Source organism: Sinohyriopsis cumingii, chromosome 4 (genome assembly GCF_028554795.1).
Source record: "Sinohyriopsis cumingii isolate HCF-2022 chromosome 4, ASM2855479v2, whole genome shotgun sequence".
NCBI lineage: Eukaryota > Metazoa > Mollusca > Bivalvia > Unionida > Unionidae > Sinohyriopsis > Sinohyriopsis cumingii.
Window position 1 is genome coordinate 93,004,914 of NC_142964.1, and position 21,422 is coordinate 93,026,335.

The 21,422-nt window shown below is 35.7% G+C and overlaps 1 protein-coding gene across 2 annotated transcripts in view; it reads right to left on the reverse strand.

Moving 5' to 3' along the window:
- Positions 1 to 21,422, reverse strand: part of LOC149801686 (protein unc-13 homolog B-like) — a 271,956-nt gene that overhangs the window by 158,746 nt on the left and 91,788 nt on the right. For both annotated transcript variants that reach the window (XM_089955954.1, XM_089955953.1), the window contains exons 6-8: positions 16,925 to 17,007; positions 16,012 to 16,057; positions 1,887 to 2,427 (exon numbers count right to left, since the gene is read on the reverse strand). In XM_089955954.1, the coding sequence (XP_089812080.1) occupies positions 1,887 to 2,427; positions 16,012 to 16,057; positions 16,925 to 17,007 (670 nt within the window). The remainder of the gene's footprint in view (positions 1 to 1,886; positions 2,428 to 16,011; positions 16,058 to 16,924; positions 17,008 to 21,422) is intronic.

Sequence of the window (21,422 nt, forward strand, 5' to 3'; positions counted from 1 at the left end):
TGGATGACCTTGACCAAACGTGTCTATGTACTTTAACACTGATTCTGCTTTCTGTGTTTCTTGGGGAGTGTATAAAACTTTCTTCCATGGAATACTGATACTAAGGAGCTAATTAAGCTGAATAACTGCCATTTAAATCAAATTCTAAATAATTATACCCGGTTCTAAAATAGCACTAAATGCCTACATGACTTGAATGAACTGCATTTTACACTCAAACACTGAAAATGTGTGAAAAAGTCAAACTTTCACAGATTATTCTCATGGACACAAAATCCGAGGGAAAAAAACAAGCCATGTACACCATACTAAGTGTATGTTAACAGGTCAATATGTTTGGCCATGCATTTATTGTTGATAATCATCACTTTTTAACATTTAATGAAACATGTTAAATATGATAAAGGACTGAATCTGTGGGATGTGTAACAAATATGTCACATTCAAAAAACTGAATCTGTGGGAAGTGCAACAAATGTATCACATTCAACAAACTGAATCTGTGAGAAGTGTAACAAATGTGTCACATTCAACAAATTGAATCTGTGGGACATAAAAAATGAGTCACATTCAACAAACTGAATCTGTGGGAAGTGTAACAAATGTGTCACATTCAACAAATTATTAATGATTATTTTTTCAGACAGCTCAATCTTCATTTCCAATAATGAAAAAAATTTAAGCCAAATATACTCTGTCCCATTTGCTCAGCCCAGTTTGTAAGTCGTGTATAAACTAAGGTATTAGTACAAGACATGGTTGCTGTCTAAACATTGCTGCAGGCTTGAGTTAATCGCTTATGCAAGGTTACCGTGACCAGAGAGAAGATCCGGCACCTTGAATTGGCACAGGCGTTAGATAGCACATCTTCCCACCTAGGTCTTACAGTTCTGTCCTAGATCAGAGGAACCAACAGAGAATGGGGCATGTTCTAAATCCATCCCCACATGGACAGACAGCATGAATGACACTGACTGCTAAGTCTGAGTGGATCGGGTCAAAACGACATCCAATCGGAATTGAAATATAGGATGTGGTAACAATTTCGATCCAAATTATAACTTCTAACTAGCAAACAAAAATTTAGTTTTGCCTAGGAAGATTGCTGAGCAATATGGTTACTCCAAGAGAGCCACTCAATCTGGTGGTAAAACTTTGACAAAGCTTCATAATGTTCAGCAAGTTATTTGCTCGATTTTTGCAGAATATTACAGCATTGTAATTGTAATTATGTGTAGTGTGTATACTTAATTACTAGGATTATTTAATACAAAGAATTACCTTTGTAGTGTTTAATTTACATGCATATTTGAGAAATGAGTTTGAGCATTATGTAGAGAATTATGTAGATTGTTAGCTTGTGGTCAGAGTTAAGCTGATTACCATATATACTTGGTAAGTCAAGTACAACTGCAAACTGCACAGACCCAGATCTTCATCTGCAAAATGTGCTGCCAAATCTGTAGCGATACACTTTTTACCCCTGCTTAACAATCATCAGACTATTAATGCGAGTAAATGAGATTTTCCCTTTGTTATCAGCCAAACAATCGTTATGATCCATTTATTAATAATTTCAAGCGAGCAGCCTACATACAAATCTGCCAGTACATTATGTGATGGCAGACCCAAGTCTATGTTGTCCACATTTTGGTATGCATTACACATGGGCAGTAAGAGTAAAGAAATGTATGTCAATAAATGATAGTCAAGGGACATAATTCCATCCTTTATAAACAGTTATTCTTTACAAGGAGGAATCTTTCAAAGCGGCCCAAATTGTTTAGGGCTCCAATGTACTTCTCCTATATGAACATAATTGACCTTTAAAACAGGCTTCAATCCACTATGCAAGCAAGTAGGCATTTGTTAAGGCATAAACTTACCCATCAGGACCATTATATGGGTAGAGGGGGAGAGGAGGTTTGCTACTTGTGTTTGGACGACTATTGTAGAACAAGGGTTCTGAATCTGTATCACTACGACCCAGGTGATATGGGCTTCCATTATGGTAGTAGTCCCTTTCTCGAGGCTCATAATTCCGAGATTCATAAACACGAGAATCAAAATCTCTGGGTTCATAATCTCTTGGCTCTAAGTCTCTTGTATCATAATCTCTCTCAGAAGTCACATCTTGATCAAATGAGCCCTGATGCTCGAAGGATATTTCTTGATCAAATGAGTCACCTCGCTCTTGGTCAAATGACTCCATTTGTTCAAATGAGTGTTCTCTTTCATCATAAAAATCTCCCTCAAATGAATCAGACTGTCGAAAGTACTCCTCTTTATACTCCCTACGTTCACGACTGTTTTCATGACGAAGAGGGTAGCTGGCTTCCCCACGAAACTGATGTGCGGAGCTGTTGTGCTGATGCTGAAGAGGGTAGTTGACATCACTAGTATAGTCACTATCTTCGGACATCCCTGCTGCAATGAGACATGTTTTGTTATTGCCAGGTATTTCAGGATCCCACATGACAAAAGTCATGTGATACATTTGTTAATTACAGACTAAACTAATCAGAAAAGGATTCATATTTTTATTATCATGCTGACATCTAACTAAACCTGATATTAGAAAAATGTAGTTGAAGGGTAAAACTAATTTTAGTTATGTAATTCACTCAAATCTGTCCTAATGGTCATTTCTACACAGTAGTTTTCTGTTCACAATGGCCATTCTAATTTCCCCATGGTAAATTTCCTACATAAATTTTCTATATGTAATGGTCACCGGCCTTCTGTGGTCAGATTACATGTGTTTCCTAATCAAACCAATGGTTTCTCCCTGCTTTAAGTGGTTACTGGATTGTACCTAACAGTGACAGCTCAGTTTATGCAAACTTAATTTTTGCTTCCTTGGGAAGGGACTGTTTAGATAAGGGATATCACGTGAGTCAATGTGCAAACATTTCTTATCTTGCTTGTATTAGTAACTCAAGTCAAACTGACAGTGTAAATCTAAGGCGGTAATAAGTCATATTCGAAACCAAGGCAGATTTCATCAAAAGGGAAGAGGGTCAAAGCAATTTTCATTTGCTGGATTGCGGGAAAAGAAGCTGTGCTCTCACAGCAGAAATATACCAGTGTGACAGTCATAGTTTGTTATCTTTATCTATTTGTCTGTGAATTTCATTTCTGAAAAGAGATATGAGTTACATCCCTTTTCATTAGGGTCGGGATCATTCAATATTTAAAAATTGTCTGTAAAGTCTGATGAAGCATTGGTTCATGGATCACAAAGAATAGCCATATATGGCTTCTTTGGATTTTATATTCATCAAAGGCTTCTCAAATAAAGCCAATTGTCTTTTGATCTTGGTAAGGTGAGCAACTGGTTTATCCAGGTATTATTTTTAAAGTGTGAACAGCTCCTTACAAGTGAAACTAGTACAAGGTAATTGATGAAAGAGTTATTCCTCTGTTTTAGTCATGTGTAAGCTGTCAATCAGAAGTAAAATTACTTTTACATTATGATGCAAAACCAAACTAAGATCAGTGATTATTTTAAGTCAGTGATTATTTAATTTATAGGATTGATGAAGGTGAGCAGAATAAAGTAATGTAAGTGGAACATAAATTGGAACAACATATATGGATACTTAATGATTTTGTTGAAGAGTACATATAAAACAATACTGATATATTAGTGGTAATAATAACAAAAATAATAATAATAATAATAGCAATAATAATAATAATAATAACAATGATATTCAGTTCACTGTATTTGTTCAAACACAAATTTTAGAAGGTGAACCTGTGTACAGACGTCAATCGTGTACAAGGGCCAGTTTTGCCTTTTCCCATGGGCAGCTGCTGTTGACAGATTTGGCTGTACTTACATTGCTTTCTTTTATCCTGGTTCTAGTCCCCAGTTCAAAGTGAAAAGTTTCCACCATTTAAAAATTGGAGGTCATGAACAAAACCAAGCACAGTCTCAGTCCAGTGTCTTCATCACTTAATGTCATTCAAAATATGCATCTTTGACTTCGACAAAAACTAACTCACATTAGAGCAGGACGAAGGAAGGAATTATGTAATCATAGCAGATAAGTATTACTTAATTACAATTAGTTTTACCCTCCCAAAAACTACAGTTTAACAGCAGTAACTGATTACCTGCTAGTCTCACACTGCTGATTTTTTCAGCTGTCAAACAGAACCTACCATCTGTTTTCAGTGAGGACAACTTACTGAGCAGACACAACTTGGCCTAATGATCTTGCTCTGGTCTGGCATGATTAAAGGTAGAATGAAGACCAGGTGGAGTGAAACCGCCAAAAAGGTGGTTATTCTGATAACATGCAATGAGGAATGATTAATAATAGCCTAATATGTGGCCTGAACCTCAGGGGCATTGATTCTCATAAATAACACCTTTCTCTCAGGACCTACAAAGAAAGAAAGCAAGGCTGGCAAAAGAGATAGACCAAAACATAGTTGCGCCTGGAACAAAGGCAACCCTCTTCCACAGACAATACATGAATTATGCTCCTTCCCCAGCCGATGTTAAAAAAAAATGAAAGACCATCTATAAGGAATGGTTCTCAAAACAAGGCTCGCTCAAGAGTTTCACAAGGTAGTTTACATAATGTCCAAAGAATATATGACAGTTTTCACCAAAGCATGAAGCTCTGAAGCTCCAATTAAATAATAAGTTACAAAACATGAGGGTCGACCCTATGATGGAGCCCATGGAAAACAATGGTCCTGGAGACACTGCTCTATAGCCCCTAATAGTGAAAACTGAGCTCTCTTGGAGAACTTAGTGAGACACTGCTGTACAGCACCAAATGGCGGAGACTGAGCTATCTTTTACTCTGAAAGAAAAAGAAGAAAGTCTGCAAATGCAGTCAAAAGAAGGGCAGACAGGACCAGCATGCTGCCTGCTGCACCACTTATCAGATACTCTCCACTTAGCATTATAAAGCTTGGAAGTTCTCCACTTAGCATTATAAAGCTTGGAAGCTGTCCACCTTCTAAAAGTCTGGCACCAACTGGGATATCAGGAAGAGGGGAACATGGCAGGTGAAGGTACACATCACTAGGGCTGACTGTCTCCCTCTTTTTGGCTTATGGAGGTAGCTGTAATCCTGCTACCCTTACAAACCAAGTAAAAGAAGAAGCTTTTAAGGTTGTCTTCTCATTTTATTGTGATATCTAATTAAAATGTTAACACAGTGGACTCGCAGATCTCTTTGGTTGAGGATGCTTTCTAGCTGGTTTAACTGGTTTTGGAGCCACGGCCAGTAACCGATGTTAATTATCCATGAGATCTTTAGGCACAATGTAGGGATTAAGCCAATAAATATGGACTCCACATCCAGAGGATATGCCACAAATTTCTGTGTTCCAGCAAACCCTTTGAAGAGTCCAAAGCTGTATCACATGTGAGGCAAAGAAACTCCAATGAAAGTTCTAAAGACATCAAAAGCAAGTGTCTTGCTGTCTTGTCAACAGCTCCCATGAGTCTCTGCAAGGTTGTTGTTGTTGTTGTAGGGTTTAACGCCATTTTTCAGCACACGATAGGCTATACATGGTGGCCAGTATTAATGGTGCAGGAAGAACCCGGGAAAACCCCGGAAAGAACCACCAACCCACGAGAAGCTACTGGCAAGCTTTCTCACATACCCACATTGGCTGAATCCGAAACTCAAACACACGCAGACAGAGGTGAGATGGCAGTGTTCCATAACGGAGAGCGCTTTATACCACTCAGCCACTCAGGGGCCCCCTCCGCAAGGTGGCTCCCTACCTGGGAGGCTCCTGAATCCAAGGCAGTAAGCTTAAGTGACCAAAAAGGTGAATGTACCTTGTAGATCAACACTGAAACAAGGCACTGCTGGTTGGAAGTAAGGACTGACAACCTCTGCTGTCTGGTTGCTTCCTGGCTTTGTATCAACATATGCACTATCTCCCTTAAAGTAGCTAAGCAGGGAAGCAGCAGACGGTCACATATTTTCTGAATCCTTGAATGTATCTCCAAACTGGACAGGATCCTATTGTCAATGATCCAAAGGTAGATGGTAAATATTTGTATGGCCTTATCAATCAATTTCCACATCTCTTCATCTTCCACAACATGACCAGTGGGGAGTGAAGGAGATGGGGTTACTAGCACCAGAAGAGAGTATTGAACAAACACAGCTGAGGAATCCTCAATCTCATTTGCACTCACTAAAATGAAGAATTTACATTGTGCTGCACCTGCTGTTGTGTCAAGACAAGATTATCAATTCCTTCCTTCTCCCTGGAAATGGGGATTTGCAATCAAATCTTGATGCAGAAGGAAAGGAATCGGAGGCTCTTTCCTTTCTCAATGATAATAAAACTGGAGAAGGGGATTGAGAGGGCCTACTCTACTACCTGCTCACCCACAGACCAATGGAACTATGGGAAATTCATCCATTGTGCCATGAAGGGAAAATGAGATACCCCAGACTTGCCATCTGATGGTTGAAGTCAACAAGCCCCATTAGGGAATGAATTGAGATATAGGAGAGTGGGGGTATTGAATCTTTCCCTTTCTCTAAAAAAGGCAGCATTGATTGCTCCCATAATTTGCTTACTGGCACCTTCCATAGCCCAGAGAGTTCCAACGTTCCCTCCTCAGTTCAGCATGCAGATGACTTCCTTACACCAGTAAGTGCCAATGATCCCTCTTGGGATCCAAGGGTATCCACCAGAAATGAAGTGGCTCCCTTCTTCTTGCTGCTGATGAAGTTGTGGATCTCTACTAGATTACCTCATCTGACCACAAGGTGCAGAATAAACATCAATCTATGTGAATGTACTTAGCACATGTCAAGCAGGCATGGTTGGTGTCCAAAGAACCTTTTGAAGGCCAAATTTGCCAACTTTTCGTAGAATGCTGACACGGTGAAGCAAATCATAAAAATTAACTAATACCAATGACAGGGATAAAATTATGGAAACAACACTGAACAAGTGGATGCCCACAAATCACATAATGATAAACAGGGACACTGACGAAAATAAACACAATGACTGGTGAGAAAAACTCAACAGCAATACAGAAATTTAAATATTTAGGAAGTTAAAACAAATGGCACCTGAATCTGCAAAATTCTTGAGCAGCAAGCAATACATGTTATTTTACATTAAGTTCATGAAAAAGAAGGACAATATTGACAGAAGTGACTATGGCATTAGACTGGGATTATGTTTCTTTCCTCCTACATCTTCAGTTACAAATTAGGAGGAAATTCACCTTGTAACAGGAACTAGAGCCAGGAAAAGTGGAAGTAATGTAATATTAACTGATAATTTATCACTGTTGTTAATGCAAATTTTCTGACTGTGACCTTAACACCAAGGTCAAAATGGTAAATGAGCAAATCACAGAATAAATTGCCTTTAGCCAGCTTAATAATAATTGGTCCCAAGTATGAACAAAATCGAGGTTTTTTTTGAAAAGATAAGCAAATGAAAAATCTTTAACAAAGAACTAAACTAAACTGCAAAGTTTCTATTACTGTAATCTTGACCATAAGGGCAGAAAGTCTAACAAGTCTGTCACAGGATTGAATTATCTTCATATTGATTTATGCTAAATATAATGAGAACTGATCCACTAGCACCAGAAAATTGACTGTTATGTCTCACTTCCAAACAATGTGGATTTGAGAAAATCTTTGGACTGCATGTACATATTTCTCCCCATCTGATCACTCGCATATACATTCGACCATGTGTTTAATTCTACCTCTTACTTCAAATACAAATATTTGTCTTTCAATATCTATACCCATGGTAAGTGTAGGTGACATGCTGTTAGAGAAGAAACACAGATTTTAGCTGATTTTTCTAAACTATGAAGAATAGGTACAGTCAATGGTATTAAGTGATATTACTCCTTTGGATACAGGCGCAAGACCATACCATGTATAAACTGATTCACTTCTTTCAAAGAAATGAATTAACTTTTTTAGAACAAACTTGCTTTTCATTATCACTACCATGTATTAATGCCAGTTTCAACATTTTAGACCTGGTAATTTTATTCAATAAAGGAATTTATAGAATTTTAACAAACAATAAAAAAAATGTAGGAAATTTACACCCTACAATCCTTGGTAAAGTAAGGTTGTGGAAACCAGTGTTAAGAAAAAAGCCATGCTATGAAAACCAATGTTAAGAGGACAGGCAAGTACTGTAAATGATGCTGTGGAATGCTAAAAATAGAACTCATTCAAGACCTCATCAATATTGTTGGTAAAGAAATGCTGAAGAGGCCAAAGCCAAAACTACAGAAAATCAATGGGCGTAAATCCTATAAATGATTTGGCTTTTTAAAAAAATTAGTTTTAAGGTCACTTTTAACATATTACAAGCTATACCATGCCAGGAAATGGGAGCTAAATGCCCTCCACAAGAAAACACTAAGGCAGCCAACCCAGGCTGTCCAAAGCAGGTATCAAACCTGCCACCCTTGAAGTATGAGTCTGATGCTCAATCAACTGAGCTACAATGGCTCCCCTGTAAATCATGTTGTAGAACACAAAAATGGAATTATTTCAAGATCTTACCAGTACATGGCAACATGCCAAATTTGGCTGAAATCAAGAGTTGGTAAAGCTGCTACAAAAACAATGGTGAAAAGGATGGACATTCAAGGGGTCATAACATCTATACATGATGTATAATACAAAAAGATTTAATTGTCAAAGCTATCCATGTCTATTCATGCACAGGAACAAAAACAGACCTGACACTAAAACCTTCAGCTATCAAATCCCAGCCCCATGCTGCCACACACTGAAAAATTGTCAAGTTATGTCCCCATGTGCAATCTGTTACCATGTTTTTAAGATTGTAAAATATTATAATATTAACCATTAAAAAGGGAAATAATATAATTGAAATTTCTTTTTATTGACCGAACAGTACCAAAACCATAAAGAATAATATGTACTGTATTTACCATATATGTTGGGACACCATAAATTATTTTCGAAAGTAATTTTTTTGTGCACTACCTTTTCTGGGACATATAACTGTTTTCTAGTTGCAAGTTTTGGGACACCTTTTCAATCAGAATATTAATGTTTAGCTGCTAAAATGATTAGTATGGTTATCAACTTTAGGATTTAAAAATTAAATCATTTGAAACATACATGACCACAAATGTACTCAACAGAAATTTTATTAAATAATAAAATAAAAATCAGTGTTTTTCATACCTTTAAAGAACCAAATGTAGTTGCAACACTCAAAACTTTTGCTGCTTCCAGTACATCTAAAATACTTGTGAATTCAAATGTTTAATGTTATCATGCCACTACTCTGTCAAGAAATGCATACAGACTATGGTATGCACCGTGCTTATCTTTTTTATTACAGTATTCATTACACAATACCATTAACCACGTTTATTTGATTTTAATAATTTGAAAATATTAAATTATATACTACTTGCCACAGAGTAAGGTGCCCATGTTATTTAACCTTGGGTGTTTACTAGTATGTATACTGCTTCATTTTCATGTAAGTGATTTAATTATAATTCTGATCTGATTTATATTTGCCTTGTTTTTGTAAGCCAGGTCTAATGCCTGAGCAATATTTCCTTAGTTATCTGCCAGCACAAAGCCCTTAGCTTGTAATAATAATAATAATAATAATAATGACCTTATTTAAAGAGGGTAACACAATTAGCTAAGAACTAATCTACCTTGAGGCCCTCATACAAAGGAATTTATTTATTTAAGCTGCATCTCTGAAGCCACTGAATATATTGGGTTTGGAAGAAGGAAATAGAGTGGGCATTTCTAATCTCAGCTGGAATACTATTCCAGAGCAGAGTTCCAGAGTATTGGAAACTTTTTTTAAATAACTCCTTATTTGGTTTGGGAATTTTATACTGTTTGGTAGACATGGATCGCAGGTGGGGAGTATTACCAGGTAGCCTATACTGGAATAGTGATTGTAAATATTCAGGAGCACTATTCTGAGATATCCTGTACATTAATTTGGCTTTTCTCAAACAGATTCGGTCTTTAATAGGTAATATTTTTAACCTACCAGCTAAACTTTCCTTGCTTTCTTTCTGGATTGATATTAGCCCAAATGCTCTTTTTTGAAGATGTGCCAGCTTTGCTATGTTTTTATCATCTGAATTACCCCATACTGTACTACAGTAGTCCAAATAGGGTTGTATGTAACTGTTATAAAATAGTTTCCTGTGCCTTTCAGGGAGAAAATGTCTTATCCTACTGAGAAGCCATAAACTTGAATTGACTTTTTTACTGGTATGTTTGATATGTTCAGTCCATGATAGGTTATTATCTACCAGAACACCAAGTAGCCTATCATGACAGACTATTTGCAGATTTGTATCCTTCCATGTCAGACATAGTTCATCACTATCAAGATTTGTCCTTCTTTGCCGTGTTGAGATAAGTAATATTTTAGTTTTACCAGTATTTACCACCATGCCATTACATGTGCACCAGTTTTCCAGTTTGTTTAGTGCATTCTGTAAAGAAATTTCGAGCTCATGCTTTGTGTTTTGGATGTCTGACAATGTTGTGTCATCTGCATAGAGATCTGTAGATGATATTGAGTCTCTTAGTAAAAGTGGTAGGTCATTAATAAATAAAATGAATAGTAGTGGACCTAGAATTGAGCCTTGTGGTACTCCATATCTAATTGTTTCAGGTTCAGACGGAACATTATTTATGTAAACATGTTGTGTTCTCTCATTTAAGTATGAAGTAAACCATCTAATTGTTCTCTCATCACACTGGTAGATTTTCAGTTTCTTCAAAAGGATTTCATGATCCACCATGTCAAAAGCTTTCCTGAAATCTACAAATACAGTTCCTATTATTCTACCTTGGTCAAGTGCTTGAAGCCATTTATCAGTTAGGGAGATCAAGGCAGTCTCACAGGAATGGTTCTTTCTAAAGCCTGATTGATTAGGGTGTAACAGCAAGTGTTTGGTTAAATATGACATGAATGAGTCATGGACATGTTTTTCAATCAATTTTGACAAGTTTGGTAGTATTGAAATTGGTCGGTAGTTATCAGCATCATCCTTAGAACCAGATTTGTGAATAGGAGTTACTTTTGCAGTTTTCCATATTTTGGGGACAGATGAGGTTGCAATACTTAAATTAATTATGAATGTTATGCTATCTACAATAGCAAAGGCAGAAGATTTAATGAGTCGTGGACCAATCTGATCAAGTCCTGTAGCTTTCTTGGTATCAAGTTCACTGAGACATTTTTTAACAAAGTTTTTTGACACTGGTGGGATAGAGAAACATACCTCCTTTGAGATTTTACTGCTGCAGAACTTTTTCAGTTCATTAAAGTTGTTTTCTATCACTGGCTCTTTTAACTTTGTGGTAATGTTGATGAAAAAATCATTGAAAACATTTGCAATGTCAGTTTCATCAGTGACTATGGTGTCATTTACCAGAAGTGAGTGAATTTTATTTGTCTGTTTTTTGTGCGTTCCTCCAGTGAGTTCATTGAAGACTTTCCAAATGGAGTTTGTGTTGCTCTTTTTGTTTTCAAGTAATGATTGATAATAAGTTTTTTTAGCTTTTTTGATCATACTTGTTATTTTATTTCTCCATACTTTATATTGTGCATGGTTTTCCATAGCCTTGAATTTGTCTCGTGTTTTCATAGCATCTAGGATTTCAGTAGTAAGCCAATTAGGTTGAATATCAGTCTTTACTCGATGTACTTTCAGTGGTGCATGCTTAGATACTACATCCATAAATAAGTCAGTCCACACCCTCATAGCTTCATCTATGTCATCCAAATTTTGGATCATACTCCATGGAACTTTATATAGGTCATTGAGAAATTGTTCTTCATTAAAAGTTTTGAATGATCTGTAAGTGATCGTTTTATGTGTATTTTTCTTATTTTTCTTGCATTTAACCTTTCTTGTCAAAAAAGTAGGATAGTGGTCACTAAGACCAACATTTGGTACATTAACACAAGCCACATTGTCTGGTAGGTTAGTATAAATGTGATCAATAAGAGTGCTTGATTTTTCTGTTACCCTTGTAGGCTCATTTACCAGCTGGTCTAGGCCTAATGATTCAATAAATTCCATCCAGTTGTTCCTTATTTGAGTATTGAGAAGGTCCTTATTTATATCTCCGAGTATATATGTTTCTTTCTCCTGTGCTAGAACACTTTCTATTTGTTTCAAAAAGTTATCATTCCAAAATGCTTTGGAGGAAGGTGGTCTATAAATGAAACCAGCTAGGAAAGATTTTGCATTATTTTGAAAAATTTCCACCCAGATACTCTCAATTTCATGTGACTCCAAGTCAAGTCGCCTTTTTACATTTACATCTTCCCTAATGTATACAACAAGACCCCCCCCTGCTGTCTCTCTGTCCCTACGAAATGGTTTATTGTAGCCTTGACAGTGAAATAGATCATCATTGTGGTTAGCATTTAATTTGGTTTCAGTGAGTCCTAAAACATGTATATTATTTTCCATGGAAGACAACATTAACTTAATCTGGTCTATCTTTCCCACTATACCTTGTACATTTAAGTGACCTATGTTAAAACCTTTTGTATTTAGTTTCATATCAATTACATGTATGTCATCATGCAATGGGGTACTCACTGAGATTGTCTCCATACTGCTTTTATCATTCTGACATCCTATTTCTATATTTAAATGTTCATATATATTAGCATCTTCAAAGTCACATACAAACCCTGAAAATCCATTTACATTTGCATCTACAATAGTGTCCATTGAATAGTTAGAGTCAAGAGTCCCACTGGGTACATTTAGTTTTTTTGTAAATGAAGCGTTGGCATTCTCCTCTTTGCCAGCTTCCTAATATGTATACATTGATGGACAAAGTCTTTGTTTGTGTCCATATTTATGGCACCTAAAACACTCGATCTGTTTGCCATGATGGCATACCTGTGTCAAGTGCCCAGTTTCTCCACAGTTAAGACAACACTCTTCATTAAAGTGCTTGAAAATAGGGGCATACATGTTAATATTTCTCAGTAGCTGAGAGGTTCCTTTTCTGCTTAGATGAATTTTGTCTCTGTGGTAGAGACTAAGGTTGACATCCTGATTCTGAATGAAGAAAGATTTGTATTGTGGAATGTACTGTAGGTTGAAATCTTCACATAAGTCAATTATCAGATCATTTATTTCTTTGGCCTTGGTGTCCACACGAGGAGGTAGTCCCGATATCATTAATTTACATGTATTTGGGCTGCAATATCTAGCAGCATACAATAAACTTTCAAAATCTGTTTTGAGTTGATTTAGTGACCTTCCCTCACAGGCATCATTTCCACCTACTAAAATAATAATTTGTTTGTATTTGGTTAGGTCACTGTTCATTATTCTGTCAGTGATGTTGTTGATTTTTGCACCTCTTAAAGTCTGTACATCTGTTTTAAAAAGTCTCCTTGGTATTATACTTTTCAAAATTGAGGAGCCAATTATTAGAGTCCTATCTTTTCTGGCTTGTGATGTCGTGTGTTGGACTCTGGATTGTATTTCAGACACATATCTTGGAGGAAGGGGTGCTGAAATTGGTGTTTCAGTTGTGTGAACTACTGTTGTTGATTCTGACACATTTGTCTGAGCACTGGGAAATGCAGTTGTTGGTGAAGGTAACAGATTTGTTTGAACTGCGGGCCATGGATGTACACTTATTGCTGTTGCAGGTGTGTCACATGACTGAGAGGGGGATACTGTTGTCTGCAATGCAGGATTACTTTGGGCATCAGTTTTTATTTGCATGGTCATTTTACATTTTCTTTTGGCTGGTACTGGGATTGTCTGTGTCTGAGCATCTGATACTGTTGATATTTGGGAGTCTGTCTGAATTGCTGTTTCACATGAGGTTACTTGCTCATTAACCCTTCCCTGTGCTGATTTAATAGCATGTAACTGTAGTTTTAATTCTTCGATTTGGGTCTCCAATTTCCTAATTGTTTTTTGAAGTACACACATGGAGAAATCATTAAGGCTTAAGCCATCACTGCTGTGGTCATGATTTATGGAGTGTGTAATTGCCTGACACTCTGGAGGGGTGTTAATTTTATTGCCTGAGTCATTTAGGTCAAAGACTTTAGGAACTGTTTCATGTTTGGTACTACATCTAGTTACTGGTGTAGATGTCAGCATATAAATGCCTTTAGCATGGGTATTCTCATCCTGTTTACATTTACAGATAATATGATCTAACCATGTGAGACTGTTCAGCCCCTGTATATGTAAGACACATGTTGTTTTATACAATGTAGCTGTCACAGTGTTTTTCTCTTTTGTTCTGTAGATAATACCATTTTGTACACTTGAACTGCATGAAGTCATGCAAGGTTCTGAATCCAATATCTGTTTTACAAACTCAAACTTTTGTGGATCTATATTCACAGTGATACTGTATTTATTATGTTTGACCCTCAAGAATTCTGGAGTGTCAGCCATAATGGATAATTCCAAATCATCATCTGCACCATTGTTTTCATTTTTATTCTGAACATGACTTTCCTGCATGGGATTATCTGTGTGGCTCTGATCTTCAGGTATATCAGACATACTAAAGCCAGAGAATGATGCAGAAAAGGTTGAGCTGAGTGTGTTGAGTAAGGAACCTACAAGGCTGGTATTTAAATATGTTTCCATGATTCTGATATTTTCAGCTTGTTCATAGCAGTGATAGCAAAAGTATATCAGATCCTTATTTATGACTAGCACATATCCATAAACTTTTGAATGAAACTTGCATAATGTGTTTGAGTTGGTATCAACTGAAGTTCAGATATGGTAGGTGTAGTTCAATTTCAAGTATATCCACTTCGGTAGCCATCTTGGATAGCCAAAAATCCTTTGTTCTGAACAGGTTTCCAAATTCACTTGAATACATGAACATGTGCACATAAAATTTCACTTACACTAACTTAATATTGTCATAAATCCACAGTATAAATGATGGCTACAGGTATTAGCATATTTAACACCAGTTTTTACATCAAGTTCATGGAGTTGAGTGGAGCTGTGTTAAGACCATATATACATGGCAGCCATCTTCGTAATAGCATACTCACTTTGTTTTCCCAACCCCTAATCAAGCCACAAATTTGACACTTGCTCAGTGCCATGTAGTCCTATATTCAATTAACAATTTATCTGAACTTCCGGTGATTATGCTGTACAGTTGAGACCTATTCAGTTGCAGCATATGCTTTAAGAGATTTCACAGAATACATGCTCAAAGTGTCACTTACAGAGCCCCAACTGTTCCATTGTTTCAATTTATTTTTGCAATTCCAGTGAACACCTGTAACAAGAAACCAAGATCATCTTCCCTAGGACAACCTACTTTGTATATAAAAAGGTGGCATTCTTCAAGAATCCAAAGTCTGTTTCTGGGGTTGTCTTGCTTTGTAAATAAAATAACCTTTTTATTTGATTGCCCAAGTTGAAACATGGGGTTTACTTCTCTCTGCTATTTGTGTTTAGTCATCATCCAAGCTTACACTGTTTTCCACCTTGTTATCATAACAGATACAAACTGGGATTGCTATGTGCAGGGTACAATAACTTACATGGCAATATTGTCTTCAAGAGTACTTTTCAAACCAGTGTTAGCAAAACTATTGTCATTTACACTCACAGTGAATGTACTTAAGAAATTTTTTGTGCAAAATATTGTTATATTGTTAACCTATATATAATATACATTCTTGGTTATTTTGCACCATACACTATGTCATGTGTGAATTGATGATGTCTTGAAGCAATCATTATTTCTATCTCCTTTCTGGTGATCTTGTAGGATCCAATTTTCAGTCTGATAACAGTTTGAAACCCTTGAGGAGAACCAAACATGATTTGTTATACATCTTCATATCAACAAACAACAGGTCAATGTTTTTATTAAACATAAGTGATATACTCTATGAATGTGTATGCTAAATCAGAATACATTCATGTCAATGAGCTAATAAATACAAGGTCTGATTACTTACATTGAGAATACGTCTGTCTTTTTTGCTGCTCTTTAAGCTGCATGATCTAGTGAAAAAACAAGAAACATACTGAGTAAATATCTATCTTCGCGATAATGGCACCATATGGTCAATATTGTGCTCAGATGCCATTAAATGTTAATACTTTTCCTTGATATCTTCCATTTTTGGCATACAGGTGTATATACTTGGTATCTTCGATTTTTGGCATACAGGTGTATATACTTGACAATATACTTGACAAGAACCCTTTTTCAATGTGAAACTAGGTTGAGTATCTAAGCACATCAGAAAAATTTTCTTCTGTTATTCACTCTAGCAGGCAGTTATAAATTTGAAGAAAAGAAAAAAAATCTCAGATACTGAGGGATTATAGACTGCAAGTTAATAAGGTCCAGACTTTTTTCAAGTTTTCATAAGGTTTTGTCGGGTACTTTTTCTTTTATACAAAGGAATGAAAAAGACACTCCTTTCAACTTTTCTCTGATCTAGTTAATGCCAATTTCTCCCTATAAACAAAAAAGTAATTAGAAAATTGCAGCAACTGTTCCTTTTCTGAGACAATAAAGCCTCACTCTGAACATCCAGTGAAGACTGATAAAATTAATTTTCATGTCAAATGTCTGTAGCAGTTAAGCTATTTAATTCATCACAACGAAAACCTTAAATTAAAATGTTAAGTCATTTAAAATGTCATCCAGAAACAACCAAGTGAAGGCAACTGAACAAAGAGTACAGAGAACAACTGTAAGGATATATGCAGTAATCCCAACACAAATTTTTCTCAACGCTATGCCTTTCCTGCTCAACTGCTCCATGATCTCAAACTCTCATCCTTGCCCTAATTATAATAACTACTGCCAAAATAAGGAGGTCACTGTGCAGCTATAACATTATATGTTGTATCCCTCACCTCAGCATCCATGATGGTGTTCAAAACCTCCAATTTATTCTGGAGTTCAGCAGCCTCTGATTCAGGCAAATCTGCAACAACGTCTGAAGATCAAAAAGGTTATATATCAAAATCATGAATTAAAATAACAGAAGATCATAGACAATAGGAAAACTAGCAAGAAACCAAAGTGGACTTGATATCACTCACCTGATTACATATTTTAACAGCTGACTATTTCACCAAGCAGATGTATGTGGTCCTAAAAGATCACAACCTATGTAAACTATCTCTCAAACTTTATATCACATTGATTTTACCTATTTTATTGTATGTCTGATTTTAAATATATTAATCAATAGATATAGGCTTAATTAACATGGTCACTTGCTCAAAATTGGAGTCATTCAAAATTTTGATGACATAAACCCATGGACCAAGTTTGAAAGATAATGGATGAAAAATATAGTCACCAGATCTAAAGAGGTAACAAGCACAATCAGATGCATGATATCGTATTAACATACACAGATCAATTCATTTTAGAAAATGTCTTCAACAATGACAACAAAAGATTCAGGTGAAGCAAACTCCAACTGGAAATCAGTCTTTAGAGTGATAAACAATTTAGCCAATCAGATACAAGACTACCTCATCTGCATGTATTGATCTTGCTCATATCCAGACTCATTCAACATCTTAAACATATAACACAATTTAACAAGTTTAATCAAAATCTAATCAGAAACATAGTTTCTAGTGTTGACAAGTCAATATGATGCAAAGTCACATAATTAATAGGCATGGATTTTGCTCATAATCATCCTGAAAGTCTCTGATATAGGCCTACTGACCAAGTTTGATCAAACTTTAACCAAGTTTGATCAAAATTTAATCAAATATGGTCTCTGGAGAGGGGAAAATAAACAACAGCCAATCAGATGCAGTGCATGATCACCTCAAAAATATGCATGGATCTAGTTCATAATAAATAAAAACCACCCAACATCTTGATGATATTAACCAATTTACCAAGCTTAATTAAAACTGGTTAGTCTCCCAAGAGGTTAGAAACTCAGACAAATGTATAGAAGATCACATCATTAATATGACTGATCTTCCTGACAAAGTTTGATTCAAATTTGATCAGAAATAAAGTTTCTAGAGTTATAACAAGCTCTGTAAAAGAATACCTCATTAATATGCATGGGACCAACACATCACTGAACAAGCTCTTTAAAAGAATACCTCATTAATATGCAAGGAACCAACACATCACTGAACTTGTTCAAAATCTTGATCATTTAAGCCTTTATCTTAAGTCTGATCAAAAACATGGCTCCCAGAGAGGTAACAAGCTCAGCCAATCAGAAGCAAGACCACTTCATTAATCTGCATGAACCTGGCTCACTACTGAGCTTGTCCTAGATTTTGATCATAAAAGTACTGGTGTAATATATTCCAAGTTTCACCAACAATGGATCAAAATTATGGTCTCTTGATTGGTAACAAGTTCATCCTATCAGATGCAATATCAAATCATGACTACGCATGGATCTTACTCCATATCGAGGCTGTCCAAGATCTTGATGAAATAATGATTGTTAATTGTTTAGGCTCTTACAAAACATAACAAGAAAAAGTGAAGACAACAAGCTTTGTAAAATTTAAAAAATAAATTATTTCACTAGAAACAGAAGGTAAAAATGTGAAAAAGAACTTATGGTTTTACGAATCAAATCCAAAACTAATCCAAGAGTAAAAAAGTAGAAGTCCCAGTAATAAAAAGTCCTAATGAAACTGAATTTGAATCCTGATGAAATCCAAAATGGAAGGCATTAACGTATGCTGTGGTCAGCATCATACTGATGTGTCAACAGTTCTTTGATGAATCACAGAAAATAATATTCCAGTGTTTGAATTATGTGTAAATTTTGATAACTTTGTCCAAGAATTAATTAAGAGAACTAGTACTTCCAAGGAAAAGAATCACTTTTATTTAAAATAAAATAAAATTAATGAGCCCAAAAACTGGTCACAACATAAAACACTTTAAGTTCTCAAGTGTTATGGCAAGAATGACAATTATTTCTCAAAACATCAACAATAAATCTAGCTACAAAGCAAAACAGATGCCCAGATCTGGGTCAATCCTCTGGAAAAACCTAACTGATACATGTTCTTTGTCACGTACTCCAAGTATGACCTCGAATCCACTTTATGAATCTTACTCCGATAAAGAATAATAACAAAATAAAAAGTTGTCTATTACAACTCTTATGTTTCTGAATCAAGGTCAGGAACTAGGTCAGCATTAGATACAAAGTTACTATTATTAGTTGTTTACATCAAAAACAGAACTGAACAACATCAAATCCAGTAAATAAAGTTACCCTACAATAGTAAGTAATGGAATTTAAAAAAATGAAAACTAACAAACAAACAATTAAATTAAATTAAATATAAATTAAACCAAATATACATAACATTTCCCCCAAAAAGAAAAAGAAAGATTTATATAAAGCTTTTTTTTACCATAGATTAATTATAATATGAAGTTTTTTTTATTAAAAAAACATAACTCTTATGAATTGCACAAGGTGTACATAAAATAATACATTTCTATACACTGGAAAGTGCATCTGCTATTAAATTATCTTTTCCCTTGATGTGCCTGATGTCAATATTATATTCCTGTAACAACAAACTCCATCTTAGTAGTCTTTGATTTTTATTTTTCATTTTGCCGATGAAGGTATGGGAATTGTGATCACTAAACACAATAATCGAAGGAGCTGAACTAATGTAAACTTCAAAATGTTGTAATGCCAATATCAAAGCTAAACAGTCCATCTAGATTGTTGAATAATTTCTTTGGTGCTTATTTAATTTCTGAGAAAACAAGCACACTGGATGATCAACACCATTTTCGTCTTCTTCAATCAATACTGCCCCAGCCCCAACATAACTTGCATCAACAGACAGTTCAAATGATTGGCTGAAATTTGGAGCTGTAGGAACTGGTGCACTTTTAAGAATGGCTTTTAACTTATCAAAAGCCTCCTGACATTTTGCATTCCAGTGAAACTTGGTTTTCTCACTAAATTTGTCAGGGGTTCAGCAATTATGGAAAAGTTGGAACAAAATTTCCAACAGGATCCAGCCATACCTAAAAATCGCATTAGTTGCTTTTTACTAACAGGCACAGGGAATTCAGTGATAGTCCTGACCAAAGCATCTATATGTTTAACTTGTCCATGTCCCACAATATGTCCTAGAAATGTTACACTAGCACGGCAGAACTCACTTTTGGATAAATTGTCAAACTTGCATCAGTGAGTCTGTCAAAGAATTTCCAAATTGTTGCTAAATGTTCTTTCCAGGTGTCTTTGTAGATGATGAAATCACTGATGTAAGCATCATAATTATCTAGACCAGAGGTGATTATATTTATTAAACATTGAAAAGTACTTAGCAAACCCTTCATCCCAAAAGGCATCACTTTATATTGACAAAGTCCATCTGGAGTCACGAATGCCGAAATTTCCTTTGCTCTTTCTATCAGTGGAATTTGCCAAAATCCTTTCATCAGGTCACATTTTGTGCCATACTTGGCTTTCCAATTTTATCCATGCAGTCATTGATTCTTGGTAATGGAAATGAATCTGTTTTAGTCACACTGTTCACCTTCCTATAATCGATGCACATACAGAAAGTTTTATCTGATTTCAGAACAAGTATACATGGTGAACTCCAGTCACTTTTACTGGGCTCTATGAAACCATTCTCCAGCAAATATTGAATTTCTTTTCTCAAGTACTCCTGTTTGAGAGGGTTCATCCTGTACGGGTGTTGTTTCACAGGTGTGGAATTTCAACATTATGGAAAATTTTGTTTGTTCTTGTAGGAACATTTGGAAATAAGTGCTCATATTCAAATAATAACTTTTTAAGTTCCTTCCTTTCTTGCTGTTGCAAATGTGAAAGTTTCTGGTCCAAATCATTCATAATTTCTGAATTCCAAAGATTTGTTGCTCCAAAATCAGTAGAGTCTGATGGTATTCCAGCAAGTACCTCAGATGGTCTCCATTTTCTCATAAAAATTCCATTTTTAATGAAATAACAGACAGTTGCTGCAGTGGCTTCAGCTTCACTAATGACCTTTTGAAACAAACAGGAAATCTCAGGATCTTTTTCCTGTTTGATGACAAGTGATTGTTGTTTGTCACCCTGATTAGAATAAAAAGAATGAATAGTTAAAAAGAGGATCACTGTGATCAATACCTTTTGACTGATATAAACAAGGAGTAAAAGTGACCTCATCAAAAGCCTGACCAATGCATGTGTCAGCTAAAGGAATACTTTCCTTATCATCATTCTCAAGAACTTTCGTTGCCATAGCTCTAGTAACTGCACAAGCTGGGTATAAATCAGGGAATTCTTTCTAAATAGGATCGACTTTCTAATCCAAACAAGGCTTGTCAGTGGATTAAGCACAACCTTATCTCTGGCTAGGTCAT